At 39.7% G+C, this 23,619-nt stretch overlaps 1 protein-coding gene across 2 annotated transcripts in view; it reads left to right on the forward strand.

Moving 5' to 3' along the window:
* DOCK8 (dedicator of cytokinesis 8) overlaps positions 1-23,619 on the forward strand; it is an 87,774-nt gene that overhangs the window by 36,811 nt on the left and 27,344 nt on the right. For both annotated transcript variants that reach the window (XM_062017786.1, XM_062017785.1), the window contains 15 exons: positions 3,782-3,899; positions 5,536-5,606; positions 5,902-6,040; positions 7,048-7,149; positions 7,863-7,958; positions 9,036-9,270; positions 10,194-10,358; positions 12,022-12,197; positions 13,934-14,029; positions 15,231-15,326; positions 16,119-16,268; positions 18,734-18,847; positions 19,856-20,011; positions 21,930-22,069; positions 22,654-22,823. In XM_062017786.1, the coding sequence (XP_061873770.1) occupies positions 3,782-3,899; positions 5,536-5,606; positions 5,902-6,040; positions 7,048-7,149; positions 7,863-7,958; positions 9,036-9,270; positions 10,194-10,358; positions 12,022-12,197; positions 13,934-14,029; positions 15,231-15,326; positions 16,119-16,268; positions 18,734-18,847; positions 19,856-20,011; positions 21,930-22,069; positions 22,654-22,823 (2,024 nt within the window). The remainder of the gene's footprint in view (positions 1-3,781; positions 3,900-5,535; positions 5,607-5,901; positions 6,041-7,047; positions 7,150-7,862; positions 7,959-9,035; positions 9,271-10,193; positions 10,359-12,021; positions 12,198-13,933; positions 14,030-15,230; positions 15,327-16,118; positions 16,269-18,733; positions 18,848-19,855; positions 20,012-21,929; positions 22,070-22,653; positions 22,824-23,619) is intronic.

Below are 23,619 nucleotides of genomic sequence, written 5' to 3' on the forward strand. Positions count from 1 at the left end.
TAGAGTCTATGGCAACAAGAAGGTGCTAGTAAATGTGAACTATTGCCTTATATTATCTAACACGTGTAACTTCAGGGAGACATGTTATCAGTATCTTTGGAAGATATGATATGCTGCCATATTTACTAGCACTCCTTCACTATGTCATTTATTAGTTAAATACATCAGAGCAAAATCACTTCACCACATTTCTCAGCTGCATCATCAAATTTCAATAAGGTTCCCTATTATGTGTAAAAATCTATCCTGTCGAAAGTGTTCTTCAATTCATGGAATCACAGAATGGTGGGGTTGGAAGGGATCTTTAGAGATCGTCTGGTCCAACCCTCCTGCAGAAGCAGGTCCACCTAGATCAGGTCACATAGGAACACGTCCAGGCAGGTCTTAAAGACCTCCAAGGAAGGAGCCTCCACAACCCCTCTGGGCAGCCTGTGCCACTGCTCCCTCACCCTCACAGTGAAATAGTTTTTTCTTATATTTAAATGGAACTTTTTGTGTTCCAGCTTCATCCCATTACCCCTTGTCCTGTTGCTAGCTACTACAGAAAAAAGAGATGTCCCAGCCTCCTGACACCCACCCTTTAGATATTTGTAAATATTAATAAGATCTCCCCTCAGTCTCCTCTTCTCCCGACTAAACAGCCCCAGTTCCCACAGCCTTTCCTCGTATGAAAGATGTTCCATTCCCCTCATCATCTTGGTGGCCCTGCGCTGGACTCTCTCCAGCACTTCCCTGTCCCTCTTGAGCTGAGGAGCCCAGAACTGGACACAGGACTCCAGATGAGGCCTCACCAGGGCAGAGTAGAGGGGGAGAAGAACCTCCCTTGACCTGCTGGCCACACTCTTCTTGATGCATCCCAGGATGCCATTGGCCTTCTTGGCCATGAGGGCACATTGCTGGCTCATGGTTAGTTTATTATCAATCAGGACTCCCAGGTTCACTGAGAATTTTGGGAAAGAGCTTTACCTCTGTTTAGACAGCTGGAGGAATCACAGGTCTTGGGACAATGAATGGTTGTATAAATTACAGTACCATGGTATAGTTACCATCTTCCTTTTTTCAGCTTTTCATTTAGGCAGCTGGGAAATGCCTTATGTGTGACCTACCATCTTGTCATTACAGTGTCTTGACTTTGTAGTAGTTAGTACCTTATGAATATCCACTCATTTCATACGCTTTAATAACACTGTCACTCAGGATTTAATACTATACTACTGGAACCAGCAGAGTAAGTGAGGGCATTATCAGTGGAACAGTGGGTTTAGTTTGGTAGAGTACTGCAAAGAATGGAGGACAGAGACATCAGAAAGTGACGTAGTCCCTTTGACTTTCATATTTGAAAAGTTTAAAACCATTTTAAGAGTAAATTCTGAAAACGATGATGTAAAGTAGGCAATTGTGGGTCAAAAAGTTCACTAAATTTGCACATCAGGAAATCAATATGATAGGCAAGTGATTATTTTGTCAGTGATTTTATGATTTACAAATCTCAGTTATTTGGTCTTAGTTTGAAAACATTACGTCATTGATTACTTCTTTGCAATATTTGATATTTGAGTTCTGGACAGAAAACTGACTTGAGTCAGACTTAACTCTAAGCCATAGGTCACATTTAAACTTAGGAATATCTGTTTTAATGTCCTAATTTTGTGCTTTGAAAATGCAGAAATCTGATGTATGTTTTGAGCCAGCCTTCCACAGAGTTCCTCTGGCAACATTTTTTTTTGTGTTGACTGAAACTGTAATACAAAATTTATTAACATTTTCACAACAATGCTAATGGACAGGATAAAGTGACAACCACTTGCAGCCTAAATTCAATGAGAATCTGACCACTGACTCTTTAGCTGAATTCTAATTTTATCAATGTGAGAAAAATAATTCAAACTGTTATCTAAGTTATCCATACTAAGATACAGAGTATATGACACATATAGATCCTTTTAAAGGTGACATGTTGAACTTCTGTTATTTGTTATAGTCAGTGGCTGACTAGAATGGGTTATTGTTTTGGTAATTTGCATTAGTGATTTCTGATTTGCATTGGAATTTTCGATCCTTTCTTTCTAATGATTCACTGCCCATCCCAACAAAAATGTACAAGCATCAATAAAGATTGAAAATTATAACTAAAGAGCATATCAGTTTTTGTTTCCAGCATCATAAGTATTGTCTATGTTAACCCATCTGTCTTTGTTCATCTGTAGAACATTTGTGTTTTGTATCAGTAGTGACCTTTTGCATATGCATTGGCTTTTGCTATGCATGGCATTCTTGTCAAAGTCACCAATGAACAGGCCTAATATTCATTAGAAGTTTGAGATGCACTTGTTGACAGCTCACGTTGTGTAATTTAGCAAGGAGAAGGATTTTCTCATGTCACACATAGGCACAACCAATAATTACAAACAGTAATATTCAATGAGAAAGGTCACAGACTTGACTCTCTGCATAGATTTTTTTTGACAGAAGATAGGTTGGCGTTGCTTTGGCCATGAGAAGTGATCAAATCCCCACTGCTAAGTTGCATAAGAATGTAGGAAGGTTAGCAAATTCAAATGAGAATTGCTGCTTGGTGTACCGTATCAGGCTAGATAGACCCTCAGCTTTTGCAGCAAGTAATTGATTCTGAAATAGCTTCTTACCTTACCACCCTTCTGCTGGGTCAGTCTGCAGCCCAGACAAGCTGTCTGGATCTGTGCTCCATGCAGGACTCTGCTGTCCTGTGGGACTCTGATCTCAGCAAAGCTAGGTGCACTGCCATGGCTTTTGTAGAGTCGTATTGACTCTTGCATAGCTCTTCTGCTATTTGTAAGCACATGTGCCTCTCTCTGGAGGTAGAGCCATGCACTTTCTGTAGGGGGAGAAGGTGAAGAAGTTTAACCACACTGACCAGAATTGCTGACGCATGTTGTTTGAATATTTCTGCTCAATGCAGAACATCAAGGGAGACACAATGCCTCCTGGAGCTCACCATGTCCTTATGAGCATTATAGCTGACAATTTATTTAAAGAACACCAGGATGTGTTGTCCTGACATCCCTGCTAACTACCAGATGGAAATGCTCCTTGCCATTGCTTCCTCTCGGGCTTTTGGAGGGTATGGGTGCTGGCAGGCAGTAGCATTTATGCAGTGGTCAACAATAGGTCTACAATTCATGCCTTCATGAAGGAACCTCTTTTGATCATCTCCCCACCTTCCTGCTTTAAAAGATCAGTCATCACTTTCATCTCTGCAGGATGTCCACAGTCGGCATTTGCCTCTGTTCTTCCTCAATGCTGATGGGTTTAATACATATGTAAGCAAGATCCCTAAAACTGCTTGGGCATAAATGGCACGAGCTTGAGGTCTTTGGTACAGTACTTGCTCAAATAATGCTTCCTTGGTGGTGTAGTCAGCAGAGAGCTCTCTATGGTTCTACATATCTTTCATCTCAAGCCACATCTAAATGTAAAATCCAGTGCTCAGGGACTTTATATGGATTTGTGACATCTTCTGCCGGGCTGCAGATTAATGAAGCAATGACTGGATTATACATCCTGCCTTACATGTATTTCTTCATCTCTGGCAGATGTAATATTGATAATATCCTTCATTTAATATGGCATTCCCCAAGCATACTTACCAATATATTTCTCTCTTTCGTTTAGTTTTTCCTAATATCATGCTGGAGAGAATGGCAGAGAAATCAGAAAATGCTACTTTATGCACTTCATTTTGAAACACAGACTCTTGCCATTTAACTATTATATTTCAGTTTCTTCTTTTTCTTTCTTCCAGGAATCTCCTCTATGTTTACCCTCAGAGGTTGAATTTTGCTAACCGACCAGCTTCTGCAAGAAACATTACCATCAAGATCCAGTTTTTGTGTGGCGAAGACCCGTCCTGTGCAATGCCAGTAAGAAATGCTTAGATTTCTTAGCAGACTTTTCGTTATTTGCATTCCTGAGGAAACTCTGAAGAGATAACTCATGGTTTATTTCTTATCCCAGAGTTTCCAGTGCAGCCTTAGGAAGTCTAATATCAGAGAGCTTATGAAGCTTGTCATCTCATCAGTGAGCAGGGCTGTAGTCCTTACCCACAACAGGAAAGACTTGCCACTCAAGTGCAACAGAGATATGTTACTTCCTCTTATCTGGGTCTTTCTACCTTATTTTCAGAAGGGTGACATTGTATTAAATCAGTGCTCTGTTGTAAACTGTAATGGTAAAATTCAGAGAGCTTCAGAGACCTTATAAGAATGAGGCAGTCTGTCTTCCAGTGTCACTCTTCTGTATGTGCTACAGGTAGACAAATACTCAGGTGTAACACTGGAAGCTAGAAGTTGGGATCTTCATCACCTGAATGGGTGCACAATCGTGTAGTATGTGTAGAGTTTTTTACGTCTGAAATACACTCTGTATTAGGGCATGCTTGTGTCCTGCTAGCCAGCCAGGTAGCACTGTCTGTGTTCAGGTTATTAAACATTTCTTACGGTAAGAATGTCTCTTCAGTCGTACGAAGTTTCAGATGTTCAGTTTGTATGTTCTAACTCAGATGTCTGCCTCAGCTTGAAATTTTTGTGAAACTTCCAGACAGTTTCAATTAGCAGTTTGAGAATGATAAAATCTGATAAAATCTTCTGTGATTTTCTGCATTAGAGAGGGAAGAAAATATGAGTGGAAATGTTACTTTAAGGAATATGTTGGAGAAAGACATCCAACCAGCCTTTATCAGTGTTCTGACACTGCACAATGCATGCTTGGCAGCCTTACTCTACATGAGCTCTGGAGCTGAAATCAGAACATCAACACGGTGTTTTCCCAGTCTATACTTCTTCCAGAGCTGGAGTTGTGCCGAATGAATGTAACACCTTCTTTTACACAATACTGTGTTTTTGGTTTCCTTAAACTCTGCCCGTATTACAGTTAGGTTTTGAAAAAAGGTTAGGACAGACACAATTCATCTGGCATACCTCTCCAGCATGAAAGAGCTTCATCTCAATAAATATGGACTTGCACTACACAGATATCATTGTCTAAGCTCATGTCCCAGGGCTCTCTTTAAAGTTACTGGATTCCAGGATGCTGTGTCTGAAATGATGGAAGCAAATCAAGCACAAAAAGTACCTATTTCTCTTCATTTATTGTAATGAAACTTTGGGCCTCTAAGGTAAGGTAAGATGGATCTTACCCTAAATGAGCTGGCTACAGCTGAAAACCAGACTTCTAAAAAGAATTTTAATTCAACTTTTCAGCATTTTGTAAAAGGCAATGTGACATTGTGTAAGAGGCTTACCATAACTTTTTCCTGCAATTCCTGAATTTTTGGTGCACAACTGGAGACTATGATGTGAAGTAGTCCAGAAGTGATCTCTGCTCCATTTTACTGGTGTTTTACCTTGCGTAGTGTGTGGGGAAGGCATTTGTGTCAATGTACTAAGATGAAACAGAAAAATAATTTTCAGCCTTCAGATACTGTCTTAAAATTTACACAAGTTGATGACAATGAAGTGCTTTAGACTTGACTGTAGCTACTTTCTTTTCTTAAACTAGGTGATTTTTGGGAAGTCTTCAGGTCCAGAATTTGTTCAAGAAATATACACAGCTATCACATATCATAATAAGTAAGTACTGTTTCTATTTGTATGGCTGGAGAGTACTTATCATGAACCCAAAATTAAGATTTTTTTTGAAAGTGTAGAGAATGAGTGAAAGCTGAAACATTACAGCTGATACTGTCTATGCTCTTCCCAATACAAAACTGTAGATAGTTCATAAATATAACTGTGTGTAGGTATGTGCTTTGTTTAGCTCACTTCTGAGGCCGTTTTCAAAATTTATAGACATCTAGTGGCAAATTTGCCTTCTGCTAAGTTTCATATTTATATAGGAAGTATGTTTGACATCTTTTCTAAACAGGTCCCCTGACTTTTATGAAGAAGTAAAAATTAAGCTGCCAGCAAAACTCACAGAGAAACACCATCTATTGTTCACATTCTATCACATCAGCTGCCAGCCAAAGCAAGGAGCATCTGTAGAAACCCTCGTTGGATATTCAGTAAGTTCCATGTGACATGTCAGCATGTGCACGCCTCTGCATGTGTGCATGTGCGTGTGTGTGTGTGTTAAATCTGAGAAAAAAATCTAGAAGGTAAAATGTAATTATCTTGCATTTATTATCTTCTTGTTGAGACTTACATGCTTTATCTTTAGAAATACATAGCGTAGTCTCTTTGAACTTTTTATCAATTCATATTTTTAACTATAGAGATTTTAAAATAAGAGAAAAGCATGAATGATGATAATACTTCAGATTTGAAAATGCCCTAGTGCTATGATCAGTAGCTGGGCTGTGGGGCCAGACAAGTGCTTTCCATGTATTTCTGCTGTGAAGTTTGAATTTTGGTTATGATCTCAATACTGAGAATCCTTTCAAATGAGCTTTCTTTATGGATGGATACAGACCCACTAATGTCATTGAGATTGTTAAGAAGTAAATTAGTTTGTAGTTTTGGAGCAAGAGTTGACGTAGGTGAAGACTTCATTTTCAAACTTCTGTAAACACAAAATGTTTCCACCCTGTGATATTCAAATGCACAGCCTTTTTCAGACTTGAATACAAGAAAAATTCTGTCCCAGTATTAATACAGAGTTATGATGAGTCATTCTTAAGGTTTAATCCCTATCGTGACCACAACCAAGATGCTCAATCTATCCTCAGCAAAATGCTAAATCTATTGACTTGCCTGAAAGCCAAGATTCAGTCTATTCAAGGTATATGATTTTTTTTCCAAACTAAAACATGGACTCTACTAAATTCTTCGGGTAGAATTTATTACAAAAATCTATGTCACACATGAAAAGGTCTATGTTAGTTTTCTTCAGAAAGGATGATTTGTAAAGCAGTCTCATACATTTTTCTACAGTACCTATCGGTGAACTTAAAATGCAAAGAAATTGCTGTTTTTAATTGTTGTTTTGTTGACTGCACATAACAAATTAGATAAATAGCTCTGATCATATATAGTCATGAATATTGCTGTGTTTTCTCTTTATTTGTTTCAGTGGCTGCCGATTCTGTTAAATGATCGTCTTCAAACTGGACATTATTGTCTTCCTGTTGCATTGGATAAGCTGCCTTTCCACTATTCAATTCACTCTCCTGAGGTAACAAAGAAAATTGTGAAAAGATAATATTTTCCTAATGCAGAAGAACAGCATAAGTGTTTTGCAAACTAGCATTGCTGTCTGCTTGTAAACAATGCCTCCTCTTTGTACTTTCAAGGGGGGAAGCTCTAGAGAAAAACATTATTGTTGTCACTGGTGCTATTATTATTTTGTATTGTTATATTGTGTTCTTTTAAGTTAGTTACCCAGGGAAATTCTTGTAAATTGTCTAATCAGGATACAATTGTTTAGAGGATGTCAAGTCAGTACTTTACTTTCTTGCATGGCATGATTTGCTCATTTCTTTTGTGGCTGTGTGGGAGAGGGAGGAATGAGTGCTCTCTGAGTAAATATGGAAAATATGAAGCTACCCAGAGGGTTTAAACTGCACCACAACCCCACTTCCTTTGTCAGTGCATTAACTAGGAACTTCTAATCTTCAAAATATCCCCTTAGAGGAACATACATTTGCATTATCTGTGCTAGGCATCCAGCTGAAATGCTCCAGATTTCCCTGTTCGTTGCACCAACTTCCCTTCACCTAGTCTATGAGAACAACAAGATGCCTAGCTGTGGTCCTCTGTATGGCACTGAGTTCAGATATCAAAAAGGAAGTGAATAGCAGAAATACCCTAAAGATGCCTGTGTGAATAGACTTTCTGTTTGATCGTTACAAGGACGAAAACGATTCTCTTATTTCTTTTCCATCACAGAAAGTTCCATCTCAGACACCACCAATTAAGTGGGTTGAAGGACACAAGGGTGTTTTCAATGTTGAAGTGCAAGCTGTTTCCTCTGTTCACACTCAGGTAATGCATCAGAAGCAACACACAGCTGTAGTTTCATGTCGAAGAGAATTCAGATGTCCAGGCTGATGTAGGAGGTTTGTGAAATGAAGATGTTTAAGCCCACACAGACTTAAAACCAACACACACCCATGGAAATAACTAAAAATCCTCAGTGAATGAAATCCTTTGTTGAAGTGAAATCTATTGATACAAGTGACTAAATAAGTACTCTCAGCAGCAAGTCACCCTGAGCAATAGTGAGCCTTGTGTCCCCTCAGCTCAGCAAGAGTCTGCTTAGGCTATGTTTGAAAGACACTGGCAGGGCACAGTGCAGCCTGAATCTTCTATTCTGCAAGGCTAGTTCAGATATGTCCACATCTTCAAAGATGCAGCACCTCCCTGCCCCTTGGGACAGGTCATACTGCCGGAATGCTTTAGGCCACCAAGGCCACATGGTGTCAGAACACAGGCCTTCTGCTGAATGAGAACTCTGCGATTCTGATCATTTAAATGCGATAGGAAATTGGAGCTTTTCTCATCCTGTTGGGATACTGATTTGGGGCAGAGCAGCTGTATTTTGTTTCCACTGCTTTACAGTGTCTCCTACCTGTTATCCTGTTGCAGTTAACCCCAGTAGCTTTGTATTAGCAAATGAAGGCCTGGTCTCTGAAGCAAGTCAATCATCCCTTTGCAGTATGCTTTTTAAATACAAGTAGGGCGTACTTATAAGGCAGATAACTTGTATGTACCTGGAACATAGGTGTGGGTGGCAGATGAACTATAGATTTATGACGTGATGGAGTACTATCACAGACAGGGAACAGTATTTTCATGAAATCAAGCAGTTGTTTTAGTCAGGGCTTTAACTTTTCTGCTTCTAATCTAATCTAACCAGAATGTGATTTTGAGTAGGTGAAAAGGAACAAAAGGCTGGGACATTTGCTTTACAAATTGATCTCTAGGGCTAGCACCCGCTGCAAGCTGAAAGAGTGAAAATATTTTCTCTCATTCCATCAAGGGAGGCAATCTGGCTTTTCTTAGCTAGTAACAGCCTGAAATATATCAGCTTTGTTAACTGTGAGTGCACTGTATTTGCAGGACAATCACCTGGAGAAGTTCTTTACACTCTGCCATTCTCTGGAAAGTCAAGTGATATTTCCCATTCGACTGATGGACCAGAAGATTACAGAGGCTGCACTGGAACAGGAATTGAAACTCAGCCTTATCTGTTTGAATTCTTCACGCCTTGAACCTCTTGTCTTGTTTTTACATCTGGTACTAGATAAACTTTTCCAGCTGGCTATACAGCCCATGGTCATAGCTGGCCAGACAGGTATTTACTGGTACATGGCCTTGGAGTGGTAGTACATACAACCTAGAAATGTGGGAGAAATGACTGCTAAATATCTAGGCTCAGGTTTAGTATTTGGGATACTCCAGGAAGAGCTGTGTTTCAGAAGACAGTTTCACTGCACAGAGTTTAATCAGGTTTGAGTTCCTGCCTTCTCTCTTTTTACCCCTGCATATGAGACTCTCTGGTTGGGAGGTACATTGAATTGTAGCAGTTTACTTATTTGGCAGTACAGGTCAGAAAGTGGATTGTAGTTTAACTTTGTTTGAAATTCAGTTGTTTTGCAGGAAAAACATCAGAAAAACTACTTACCCTACAGATGATGTTGCAGACTGCACCATGTCCTCTGCCCAGATACTTTTAGACAGAACTGAGTGAGCACAAAAACAGGGAGCATATAGTAAAGCACACAGATTTGTCTGTTACTGAGGCTGCCCATCACGTATATTAAGTCTGGAGGGAAGGCATACTTGGAGACAGTGGTGCAGTTTATTTCCTATCACATTTTGGTAAGCAACAGTTGTCATCCACAACAGTAGTTATGGAAAAGCTTCCTAGCTTATATTTGTCTGTCAGATGGAGAATAGTGTTCTTCAAGTAGATGTCTTATAGGAAATGCGTGAAGGCTACTAGAAATAGCAATTAACAGTTCTGATCTGCTTTTATGTAGCATGAAATGATGGAGTAACAGTGAAAGGGCTGAAAGTCGGTGAATCTACTGCAGAGTGTTTATTGGCCTACACAGAACTTGGGTCTGGTCAGGTAGAGCAATTTCTGTCTAGAGCTCTGAATTTGTTAAGGACTGAATTAAAGCAGGTAGGATTAGTTGATGGAACAAAGAATTCTCTCACCTAATTATGTTACACACTTCAGTGATGAAACTAACTTTTGTGTTTGTTTCACAGCCAACTTCTCACAGTTTGCCTTTGAATCTGTGGTTGCAATAGTGAACAGTCTTCACAACAGCAAAGACCTGAGCAAAGACCAGCACGGGAGGAACTGTCTCCTGGCGTCTTATATCTACTATGTATTTCGTCTGCCAGAACCTCAAAGAGAAGTAGTTAAACCAGGTAACACTGGTGCAAGGGTTGCAAAGGTGTTCTTTCTTCCCAATACGTGCTATTTAGCACATACTTCTGAGGGAAGGACTTGGGGAACTCTCCTATAGCAGACTGCATACTATTTAAACATGGTACTGTTCAGTTAAAATATTTTTCTCAGAGGATGGTTAGGGACGTCAGCACGGACTTTCCTCCCATGATCTGTGTCTCACAGTCATTCGTTTCAGGTGAGAGGACTCCACAGCTGTAGCTTCAGGAAGATGAAAGTGAAGGACATGTAAAATGTGGAGGAATTGTCTCCAGAAATGAAAATGGCTTTAACATGCCAATTTCTTATTGGCCTATACATCAATAAACTACTTTCCATGCAAACTACTTTACCATCAAGCAACACAGGGCCAAGTTCTGACAATTTCTCTATTGCATTAGGGATTTCTTCAGAGGATAAAATCCTGTTTGTTGGCAAGCAGGTTGAGAGAAGTGATCTTTCTTCTGTACTCAGCACTGGTGAGGCCGCACCTGGAGTGCTGTGTCCAGTTCTGTGCTCCTCAGTACAAGAGAGACATGGACATACTGGAGAGAGAACAGCAAATGGTGACAAAGGTGATGAAGAAACAGGAGAATTTTTCCTATGAGAAATGGCTGAGAGAGCTGGGACTGTTCAGTCTAGAGAAGAGAATGGTCAGGGAGGATCTTCAATATATGCAAACATCTGAAGGTGGAGTGTAAAGAAGACAGACAAGCTGTTTCCAGTAGTGCCCAGTGACAGGACCAGAGGCAAACAGCACAGACTGAAACATAGGAGATGCCCTCTGAACATCGGGGAAACCCTTTTTCTCTGTGAGGGTGACCAAGCACTGACATGGATTGTCTAGAGAGATGGTGGAGTCTCTTGTCCTGGAAATATTAGAAAACAATTTGGACATGGTCATGGGCAACTGGCTCCAGGATTTCCTGCTTGATCAGGAGAGTTGGACTTGATGACCTCCAGAAATCTCTTCCAAGATCAACCATTCTGTTTTTCAGCTGCAGTCCGTTGTCCTAAAGTCCATAGGATTGATGGATATACAATTGCTGTATATTGACTACTGAGCAGCTGTGCTCTGTGAGCTAAAGATATGTAGGTTTCACTTAAATCCTCCTTGAGGGATGTTTAAACTGGTGTTAGGGTGTGCTAAAATCTCTGAGCTTGCCTACTGTTGGAAGTACTTTAGCTTGGAACAATATGGTCCATTGGAGAAGCTGAACACTAGGTAATCATTTAGTGAAATTCCTGTTGGCAGCACTCCTTGCTTCATAGATACTTTGAATATGGGGTTAACTGTTATGTGTTAAAGGTAATGTTTTATGTTTAGGCCTGTCAACCTTGTCTTAATCTACAGCAAATTAAAAAGAGATGATGGGAAGAAGAAACAGCTACTGTAATAGTGCTGCTGCTCAACAGTATCTTTTGATACTGCTTCTGTGATCACCCTGTGGGCCATTGACTTGGAAAACATCTGCACTTTGTCATTCAATGCCTGTGTAACTTGTTAATGAAGCAGTTGGTGGTGAGATTTCTCAGGAGCTTTATGCTGATGCTGTAACAGTACTGAGCAAAGCTCTCTTGAATCTCATGTTTGTCTCACGTGTATGTCCTTTAGTCTTAGTTCAAATATCTGTCTCTGGATAGGTGGAAGCAGTGGTGCTGTTCTGACAGAATCTCGTTACTACACTTTTGGACGCACCTCCGCAGTGTCTGTTGGGAGTAAACTCCTGCAGAGTCGAGTGATAAGCTCCAGCAATCCTGACATTGCTGTTACACAAACTACTACTGATGAGGAGGTCAAAAACATCATGTCATCCAAGGTAAGAATGAAGTAAAATATCTAGAAAATTGTGTGGCCCAAAACCTAATAATCTAGATTTGATCTTTGAGGGTTGGATTTGAAATGCACTGTATGTATCATCAGAAGCATTTCCTGTTTATCTGATTTGACATATGCACATGTTAAATCCCATTGCTAAACTCTGACGGGCCTTACCAGAGACAAGAAGTCTTTGTCTCTTGTTTGGGACATAGACAATCCACAGAGGGATTTTGTTGTTTGATGTGCTTCATTTTCCTGTTCCTCCTTACAGGTTCTGTCCATGCCTGGTGGCATGGGCTGGTCCAGGTTGCACAGAGTCAATGTGAGGAAAGACTACTTTTGATTACACTGGGAAAAAATTCACTTTCTGAAAGGATGAAAGGCCTCAGCAGTGAAATAGTTTATCTAAAATACACTGATAATTTATTCTTGCTCTTTTTAACGCTTTTTTTTTCTTTTTTAAGTGACAGAGCCTGTTTGGTGCTCAATAGTTTCCTGTTAAAAAACCCAAAAATGATAGGCAATTTATATGATAGCAGCCACATGAATTTATATCACCTACAGTACAGATGCCGTTTGCGTATTTTGTCACTAGGTCTTTCCAAATACTTAATTCAGTCATAGAGTGAAACACAAACTTCCTCGATCTTTCTCATCCACAACTACATATGCCACCACAGCTGGCAGGACAGAAAGGACAATAACAGGCGAGAAGCGGGATTTTGCTTCCCTAATTGGCACTCAGTGCTTTATTCATCTACAGCATTCCAGGCCCATCTCACAGCTTTATGATAATGGCTGTGCACAGGTCTCTGAGAAAAAACCCAAAACCTAGAGTTCTTCATTCAGTGGGAGATGAGAAGCTGTGCCTCTGACAAAAGCAAGGAGCCTGCTCCTAGCTGCAGCCCTGACAGAGCTACACAGCACACATATCTGCTGAGCTCTGAGCTGTAGAATTGTACTCTCCCTCTCTTTTCTTTGAATGTGAGATATGCAAGCAGGTTATTTTCAGAAACATTTTAAAGTCTTTCCTCCACTGCCTCTGCACTTAAAGCAAATGGGTGCCTGTCTTCTGTAAATTAAACCAGAACCAGATGTATAGGCTTTGCCAGTCTATTTTATTTGCTTATGTGGGTATATGTATTCATCCATAGCTGGTTTTAATAATGTAGATTGATACTTAATAGATTTACAAGTTTGACTCTTAGAAAAACAGAGCTCAAGGAGTTTTCTTTCCCAAATTAAACCGAAATGTAAATATTTTATATTAATGCTCCATCACATTGATAAATGTAGAAATTGACAATTGGCTGTTATTTCTTTGTCTTTTGAACTGTCGTTACTGTTACTGGAAGGAAGACTCCCAGATGGCAGTTTCAGATGTAAAGCTACCTGCGAAACTTAAAAAACAGTTGCCGTTGAAAGGGTGAATTGGAGCAATGCAGAAATTCGCCAGTTGATGGCAGTATTGGCATTTGCATGCTCCGGCAACTGCTGTTGTCAGGTGGTCTTCGGCCTCTCTTGGGAAGGGGGATGGGCAGAAGGAAAGAAAAGAACTGTTTAGATGGACATTGGTGTACACTTCCCCCCCCCAAAAAAAACCAAACCAAAAAACAAAAAAAAACCGCCTAAAATCCACTGCTGCTGATTTCTGCTCTGTTAATTAACTTAAGGTGTGTATTAACTTTATGTGTTAACACACTGTTATGCATTTCTTCTGACTATGTCTTTCAGCCTATGGATCACAGCTCCAGTCGGATGTCTTTCTATGTTGAAGGAACAAATGACATACCAAGCGTTTGTGCAAGCCCAAGACCATCCAATAAAAAGGTAGCCTACCACTAAGCATGAGGGAGCACATTAACAGAGCTGGAACCTCCTGAGGCAGTGCTGGTAGTTAATGCTTCTAAATGAGGAGAAGGGGGAAACAGAAAAAAATAACAACCAGTTTTATTGAGAAAGGAGTTTGTGACAGAATATTGAATCACTAGGTAAATATTATCCAAAGTTTTCTGCTCTTTAAATTCTTTTGCAGGACAGATTTGGACAAGTAACAGCCTGCCTGGATCCTCCCTTTGCTCTCTTTTTCAAGGTGTTAGGGCCTCTGTTGTTTTCCACTCCTGTTTGCCCTTTGATACCTGCCTTTACATGTTACAGTAAACTTGCATTCAGAAATGTTTGCCATCTCTTTCCTCTGTAGAGATTGTTCTTCTTTTCTCCTTTTTTGTAGCTTTTAGAACCACAAAATTACTTTCTATCTTGAGTATATATTCCCAAATAGCAACAACATAAAAGACACCATCACACGGATATTTTTTTCCAGAACTATATCTCATATTTGGCATTGATCAGCAGCAGTGGCTTTGAATGAGGAAGGGGGGAAAAAATCCTGCAATCAGAGTCTGAGTTAAAGTTAAGAAACTCTCCTTTTTTACTCCAGTTTATTGGTTTGATTTCTGCTAAAAAGCATAAAGGCCTCAATCCAATCAGGATATTGCATGGATTAATATGTCCTAGTCAATGTAAACATGATTAGGAATCACATTATCTTTATTGTTTGTGTCAGGGATAAAAAATAGATATTGCAATAAATTTTTAGTTCAAAATTGAGTTTCCTATAGGCCTCTCTACAACCTCTGCTGTTGTTATTGCTATGTCTTTCTCTCCCATCACAGAGAGAATCTCACTCTGTCTTCTCTCAAAAAAATATAAATAGGCTAAATGGAAACACAGTTGGGAACCTGAGTGCTCCCTGTCTTATGCACCCAGCCAATAGATCAAAGGCAGTTCCCAGTTTAGTTGTCCCAGGGTCTGGATCCACAGAAAAATGGATGTCCAAAGTCTACTTGCCTCCAACATTCCTTATACGGCATTTTGGTCAAATCTGCCTTCTGATCTTACAGGAATGTCCCCACATCTTCATCCAGCTGCTGACTGTCCAGTTTGGGGAATTCTCGCACAGGGAAAAGGGGGAATGTTGAAAGATGAAGTTATTGAAAAGCATTTTCTAAACACTGTATTTGTTATCTAGCACTTCCATGAGGAGCTGGCATTGCAGATGGTGGTCAGCACGGGTATGGTGAGAGAATCTGTCTTCAAGTATGCCTGGTTCTTCTTTGAGCTCCTGGTAAGATTAGATGATGGTATTTTATAACAAGCTAATGGTGAAATACAGCTGATACTCCAAGCACAGATTTAGTTGAGTCGTGATCTCTTTAGTTATTCAGCCTCAGTGTGAAAAGCAGAGGTCACAAGTAATGAAAATACAGCTAGTGAATTCTCTGTATTCATCCTAGTTCCCCACTGACAGGCTGTAATGGCAAAGTCACCGTGAACTAAATGCACAGTGGTCCACAGCTTGCAGAAGGCTGAAGGACATCAAACTGAGCCCTTCCTTTTCTGTGAAAACCTGTTCCTACCTGTTCCTGTCTTTTCCACTTTATTGGACTGGGAGCAGTGACAGATCTCCCCAGACTCACAGTTTCACAGCACCCTGAGGCAGTGGATGTCAGTGCAAAAAACATAGTCATTTCCACTGGTAGCATATAAGCAATACAACATAAGATCAAGAAATAACAATTAATTCCAGAAGCATCACCCCTTTCTGTCATTATAAAGACCAAAAGTTGCAATCAGCTGCAGATGCAAGAGACTGGGGAAGGTCATTCTGATTTTGGGTGCTGACAGTAGCCAACATCATGAATATGAACAGGAATCAGTGTCTGTCTGTGTTTGAATCTTAGTTTTCTCTTGTCATTGCCATTAGATGTAGGATTTATCACAGCAGTTCTGAGAAGGTTCAGTGATTATGTTCAGGGAAAAACAAGTAGGATATCTTACTCCCATGGAGTAACTTACAGCAGTAGTTTCGGCTCCAGTTTGGACATTCTTTTTTAATACTTTTTTTTTTGCTATGCAGATTAAGAGTATGGCTCAGTATGTTCACAATATAGAGAAACAAGACAACCCGCGAAGAAGCCGGTTCTCCGATCGCTTCAAAGATGATATTACCACTATAGTTAATGTGGTTACTTCAGAGATTGCTGCACTTTTAGTCAAACCACAGAAGGTAAATGCATGAAATAAGCACTGTGGATCCCTGCTACTCACCCTCTGTCACACTCAGCTGTATTTAATCCTGTTTCACCTTCAGCAGTGTCACTAGAATTAGGCCAAAACTGAGGTGGTGTTCTCAACGTGGACCTTAAATGAGAGTTGTGGCTGTGCAAGGGGCAGCCTTGTGCTCTTGTGACAGATAATTTCAGTTATATTCAGCTCACCTCCCCAGCCTGTTTCTTGATGTGGCAGCAAGGGGAAGATGAGAAATCCGCTTTCCCGTCAACACGAAAAGCTGGGCACCCACTTTCAGTGGCAGTGATACTTTATGCCAGATTAGTTGGGACATAAAATTGCAGCCTAGTCAGGGCTTAGTCTTTATAGCTTCCTTTCCTGTTACGTTCATTTCTACTGTGTAGTGCTTTATTCTACATTTGACTTCTCTGATGGCAGTGGCCTATGCAGCATAAAGGCAGTATTCCTCCTGAGAGTTGCAAAATGCAGCCACAAGTGGTCTAGCCCCAGATGTCTTTAAATAGGCACTGGCCACATAAAAATTAGAGACAAGCAATAAGCCCTAAATCCTGTTAAATTCTTTCCCCTCATATATTTTAACAAATTGCACTGATATAATGGATGATAAAGTTGAAAAGATCAAAAAATGTAATTTCTGTTTTAACATTATTAATACTGTCATTGTTGATGTCCACTCTGGCCAACAGACAAAGTTAAGGCCACAGATAGGCACTGTTGTTTGTTCATGTGTTGCAGCTGACTTGTTTTTACTATCACAGATAATAAAACAAGTCAGTTTTCATGCCCCAGAGCTGGCAAATGCACTGTGCTAGTCCAGCAGTGTGCTCTGCCATTGGCTGGAGAGCTGACCTGCTGGGTCACTTTTTAAACAGCTCAGTTTCCTGATCCACTTCTCCATGTGTACCTATCCCATGTGACAAGTGCAGCCTCAGAAAGGGCCAAGACCAGACAACTGAGGGCAGAGAACAGCACAAACTGCTGTCACTGTCCCCCAAAAAGTTGTTGCTAAAGCTTTACCCTTTGCTGAGTCCTTTGGTGTGCTTCCGTTGATAGCCACCTGCAGAGTAAACATTTCCACAGAAACGTTTACTCAAGGCCTGAGTGACTTTTTTTTGTTAAATACGTTGTGTCATAAAAATTTGTTACATTAAAAATGTTTTAACAGAACTGTAGTTTTTGTCAGGAGATTAGTATTTTACGGCTTCCTCACAAGAAATACACAGGTTTTTATGGGCTGTTAGTTCCATTTGATTTTGATAGAGTGAGTGTATAGAACCTGATTATGTGTGAAAATCCCATTGCAGTATTTGCAGAATTAGGGCCATTGCTTAGTTGTATAGAGCAGCAGTAGGTAATATGTGACTGATTTTTAAATCTAAGCAGTAATAATCTATGTTTCAATACATGGTTGAGCATGTCAGATTCCCCTGGGATACTAGGATGATATGTCTGGCATATTTTAGCCTACCAAGTAAGGGAGTGGAAGACTAATTTTTTAATTCATTGTAGAAAAAATGTTTTGCTGTGTAAATTTCAGATCATATGAAATATATTCAGCAATAAAAGGCTGAAAAATGAAAAATTAAATTGTAACCACCCTGAGGTGCTGCACATCTGCTCTCACTAGTCAGAGACATGAGTAGGGGCAACATTTTTCTCAGTTATCTCCTCTGTCAGCCTTAAGCAAACCTGCCTGAGGGCTCTGAGAATTAAATGCACGCAGACCCCTCAGGCACCTCCACAAATTCCTATCAGTGAACTACATATGCTACTGAGATTTTATTATTTCAATCAATACATTTGAAGTAACTGTAGCCTTATTTTAGAGGACATTAGAAGTTCTTTCTGATTTTTACTTGGAGGCTGTGTGTCTCTGGTAGTCAGGTCAGTTCTAAGCATGCAGTACTCAGCTGCTGAATGGTAAAACCCACGGATTTATCTTACCAGTATTTTATTACTATCAATTTTATATTTAAAAATTCTAAACAGAATACTTGGCATTCCATTAGCAGAGACAGTGCAGATTTTTATTCATATTTTAAACCAATATTTTATGGTTTTAAGTACCTAAACCTGCATTCTCTAATGGTTAAGGTTTGATTTAAAAAAAGTATATACAGAATTGCAGCCCATAGGGAGTTCAGGAGAGGTCTCAAATTCTCTTTCATTGTAGTCAGCCCAAAGGTTTGCATAGATAAACTTCTTCTGTCGACCTGTGATATTCCTCTGTAAAAGCTACAACAGTTGAAACCATTTACAGGAGTCTATAATTTTGACAAGATTGTGTAAATTGGACAACTGAAACAATCTTGTCCAGTGTGTTCCGTGAGATGGTTCTGGGAGCTGTCCCCTACAGTATTTTTTAATGCTTCTAAAAAATCTTCCACCTTTATATGTGTTATACATCATAACAATTCTCTTAATTTTCCTTTCTTTTTAAAGGAAAGTGAACAAGCAGAAAAAATTAATATCAGCCTGGCATTTTTCTTGTATGATCTTCTCTCTTTAATGGACCGAGGATTTGTGTTTAATCTCATCAAACACTACTGTAATCAGGTAAGTACCATGCATGATTGGGATTGCATTTGGCTTATGGCCAGCCCTGGGTTCTGTTCTGTTTGATTCATTTATCCATCAAGATCCTTTGGGTTGTGTTAAAGGGCTGAACAAATTTCCTGTTTCCTATTGCGTATGCAGAGACTTTAGACTGCTTTTGATTTGTGATCTGCAGGAAAAAAGAGAAATGAGTGGAGGTAAAGACTCTTTTAGAAATGTCATACCTTGCACTACTGCGGAGTATCCATGGAGCAACTTTACTTCCTTTGTCTTTTTACATCCCTAACCAGGAGAGTCTGTGCAGACCATACAGAGCAGCTTTTGGTCTTCCAGTATTGTAAGGACAGTATTTAGATTTGAGGGGATTTAACCAAAATTATCCACCTCTGTTCTCTTGCTTTATAAGCCTCCCAAAATTCAAAATAAATTATGGTGCAGTATTTTTTATGAAGTTATTTGCTGTATTTGAAAGGCAAAGCTTTCCTTTTGCTTTGTGGCCTGATGTACCTGCTGTAGTTTTTCTTCCAAAGGAAGATTCTGTCAGCTGAGATAGGTAGGAGAAAGCACAAAGTGTCTACCACCCCAGTTTCCTGTAGTGTGTGCAATACTCCACTCATGTCATTGTTGATATGAAGGGAAATGACAAGACGACTGATGCTCTGGGTTGCCTATCAGGACTTTTTCTTAGTTTCCAGAGAGTTTTAATCTTTATGTTATGCGAAAGGGAAAAAATATTGTATGGTTTCTTTTTGGGAGGAAAGAAAACCCATCTAATTGCCACTTGGGAAGTTGTGAAGTCATCTGGAAAGTGGGGGAGAGACACATCACTGCTGCTAAAAAAGAAGGAGCAGCTAATGAATGGAAAGTAGCAAGGCCCAGGAAACCAGTGAGAATATTCATGCATGCCAGGCTATTTATCTATATCTGTGTCAGGAAGCAAGGTATTTCAGTGCATGGTGATTTAAATAGTGCATGCCCATCACATGACCTTTTTGTTTGCTTTTTTAGCTCTCAAACAAGCTGAATTCATTCTCCACCCTGATTTCCATGAGATTAGAGTTCCTGAGAATTCTCTGCAGCCACGAGCATTACCTCAATCTGAACCTCTTCTTCATGACTTCTGCATCTGCTCCAGCATCCCCCTCCCCCTCTTTATCCTCCCAGGTAGGCGTCCGTTAGATGATGTTGCACAAACATCACATGCAGCACACATGCAGGGAAAGACTTCTGTTACTATGTGTTCAGATATTCAGGTTAGTTAGCCACTGTTAGATCAGGGGGAACAACTTCCCTCTTGAAAGAAAAGGGGCAGAAAAATCAAGACTAAGGGAGTACTACTGCAAAATTACTTCTGCACAAGTTAAACCTTAACATGAGACAGATATTTTCCCCTCTGGATACAGGCAAACAGAAACTGACTCTTAATGTAGAGATAGAAGGTCTAAAAGGAACAGGGCTCTGAAGTCTGAGTTACAGGCACACCTATATCACATCCATACACAACCACAAATGTGTGTTTCACTATCTGTGTTTGGGAACTAAACCATGCAGCAACGCACAGCAAACTTTCTATGCATTTTCCCTTTAGCTGAACTTCTTGGTCTCCAAGTGAATGTAGTTCCAATCACTACATAGTGATTAAAGCACTACAATTTTCAGTATCCTGGATTCCTTTTGGGCCTTAGTGCTGTCCAGAGCAGTATTATTTCCTTTTCAAATTGCAGTATTCTTTGTTCTTAGCTCCTTCTTACTCCAGTGGGGAAAAAAAAAAAAAAGTCAATATAATTCTTACAGCTAGTTCTAGCAAGTCAGAGCTGGGCAGACAACAGTTTAATCATTCTTCAAACAACATCATCAACTCTTTTTCTCCTCTAGGAGTAACCTATGAAATGCAACCTGCACAAATCAATAAGGCTTTTGTGGCCCTTGGATGATTTAATATGATAGCTGACCACCCTTGCAGTAATTTTGATCTGTCTGCAGGAGTGCTGTCCAGCTGGAGTTAGATTTTTAGTAAGAAATGCAGCCTTGTGAATAAATCTTTTGAAATTCTTGGAGAGAAGCCAAATTTACTTGAGTGCTCTACTCTAATGCTGTTCCACACAACCAGTGCCTGTCTGCCTGAGATTGAAACGGCCATGGGCTTAAGTATGTGGATCCAAAATGGGGTGCTCCTCAGAGACATGAGTATCATTTGATCCAATATGCTGGAAGACAAGCTGCCACAATGTGGTATACCGCTGCTTCCCATGTTTGTTTTCTGGGACTGTTCCCAGGTGACTGATAGAAATATTTGGAGACAATATTGAAGAATATAAATTAAAAGCAGAATTTGGACTCTTAAGCACCAGTAGCTGCACTGGGGAGTACAGTCTAAGACTTATGCTCCTCTGATCAGGGGACAAAAACATTCCAGATGACCTGTGACACAAACCTATGATTGGGGAAGCTAAGAAGTTCACAACACATATATAGCAGCAACTTTCCATTCCTGGGTTGGCTGTATATCAGTCATAGCTGTAAGTTACAGCAATTTGAAGGCTGCTCTAAATCATTCCAGCTGCCAGCAAGCTCAGGCAAGGATTTCCAGGGTGAAAGGAAGCACTGTCTGCACATCTTTTTCTGACCTTACTTCTGTGCTAGACATCATGGATGATGAAAAAGTGCAGAGCTTCTGACACCCAGGTCCTTCTAAATGTAGAGGCAGCCTCTTGCTGTATGATACCCAATGGCAGCTCTGCAATAGTAAGAGCAATGTAAAGAGCTGTAAATGTGGAGAAAATTCTGGCTTTGTGTCCTGTCCAAACTAATGAGTACAGGGTAGAAATTTTACATCTCAAAAAAATTCAAATGACTTGTCTCACTGAATGGAAAGGATGAGATTGCATCCTAGCAAGCAACTCATTTGAAATTAGATGCTTTTTATTTCACACTCAGATGTTTTCCTCCAAAATGTCCGACCTTCTTTCAAAGTCTGTACTTTTCCTGTGGTAGAGCTTTTCCATCATCTGTAACTACAACCTTTTAAAGAAGCTGTAATTTCAGTGGCAATTCTTTTAACACTTCTGACATACTTCTGCAGAACTCTAGCTCCTGCTCTAGTTTCCAGGACCAGAAGATCGCTGGTATGTTTGACCTCTCAGCTGAATACCGTCAGCAGCACTTTCTGACAGGCTTGCTTTTCACAGAGCTGGCAGCAGCGCTGGATGCAGACAGTGAGGGGTAGGTCCCTTCCAACCCTTAAGATTCTGTGTGATTCTATATCCTTTTCTGTGGATTTTAGAACAGGATCAAGTCATTCAATTAGTGTTTGATTCCAAGGCAGTCCTGTGAGTCCCTCTGTAACAAGGTAATATAGCCCAGTCATTTTTTTTATCTGCAGCGTGTTGATCCCAGTGAATAAAATTCCAATATTTGTTGCACTAGCATTAGGTAAATACATATATTGAGAACATGACTTAAAATTTTGGTTGCTCTTCTCTTTAAATTACCTCTGTCTTTGTCTCAGTTTAAAAGCTTAGCTAAACTTTGGGCAGAGACAGGTGTTACTCTTTAAGCACCTCTCCTCACCATATTGAATTTTTATGGACTTGGTTGCTCTTTGATTGTGGTGAAGTGGCTTGGAGATACGACAGCTGTCTTTTGAAGGGAACATGAGTCTCTGCTCAGAGTGGAAGATATGATCTAATTGATATTGGTATATTAACTTGTTTCTTTCACTTCCGCTCTGTTTCTCAATTTTTTTTTTGTAAATAATTTCTGTGTGACCCATTAATGGAGCCCATGAATGGTTTTTGCCTTAACAGGATTAGCAAGGTGCAAAGAAAAGCTGTCAGTGCTATCCTTAGCCTGCTGAGTTCCCATGACCTAGACCCACGTTGCTCCAAAAAAGAGGTGAAGATTAAAATTGCAGCTCTCTATCTACCTTTGGTTGGTATCATTTTGGATTCACTGCCACAGCTCCATGATTTTACAAGTAAGACCTTTTTCCCTTTGTATTTTTCAGCTTTTTAGAGTGACTTGTCTAAACAATCTATCAAACATAAAAGAGATCGCACTAAAGTGCAAAAATTCCCCATAGTCCAATAAGGCTGAGTATTTCTTTACTTAGAAGTAAACTGGATTTTTAAAGACAAGAAAACTTCACAAATAGACCAGAGATTGATCTATAAGTACTCCTACCTACTTCTTGATGTAAATATTATGATCCTGCAAACATAGACTACAAGAAATATCCAGCAGGGATGAAAACAACAGTGATATGGGTATCATGTTACATAGCAGTTAAAAATTTTGATTTTATTCTTCCTGTCTTTTTCTATTACTCTTTACTGCTATTAACATGATACCAAAATTAATCTCAGGCAAATGTAGTCATCCCACAGGGAAAGTATTTGTACCATCTGTTATAACTATAAACTTTCCTGCACATTATTGATCCATTTAAAACAATGTTATCTAAGCTGCTTCCTTGCATTTTGCTACATGTGTGTTCTTATGATGCTGCTGAAAGTAGCTATTTGACTTTTTTTTGCAAGACAGCACATCTCTGCTACTTGGAAAATTGCATTTTGCTTCCGTAACTAAAATAAAAGCTATAAAGAAAATAAGGTACAATCTTTGAAGAATGTAATTTGACATTAGTTCTGAAAATATTTTACATTTAGATATCTGAACAAAAAACTATGAAAGTCTAATAGGATTAAATGTTAAAAGTATTTAATATGTATTGGCTAATCAGATCTCACCCATTCTTCTAATCTAAGTATTAT

Source organism: Colius striatus, chromosome Z, assembly GCF_028858725.1.
Source record: "Colius striatus isolate bColStr4 chromosome Z, bColStr4.1.hap1, whole genome shotgun sequence".
NCBI lineage: Eukaryota > Metazoa > Chordata > Aves > Coliiformes > Coliidae > Colius > Colius striatus.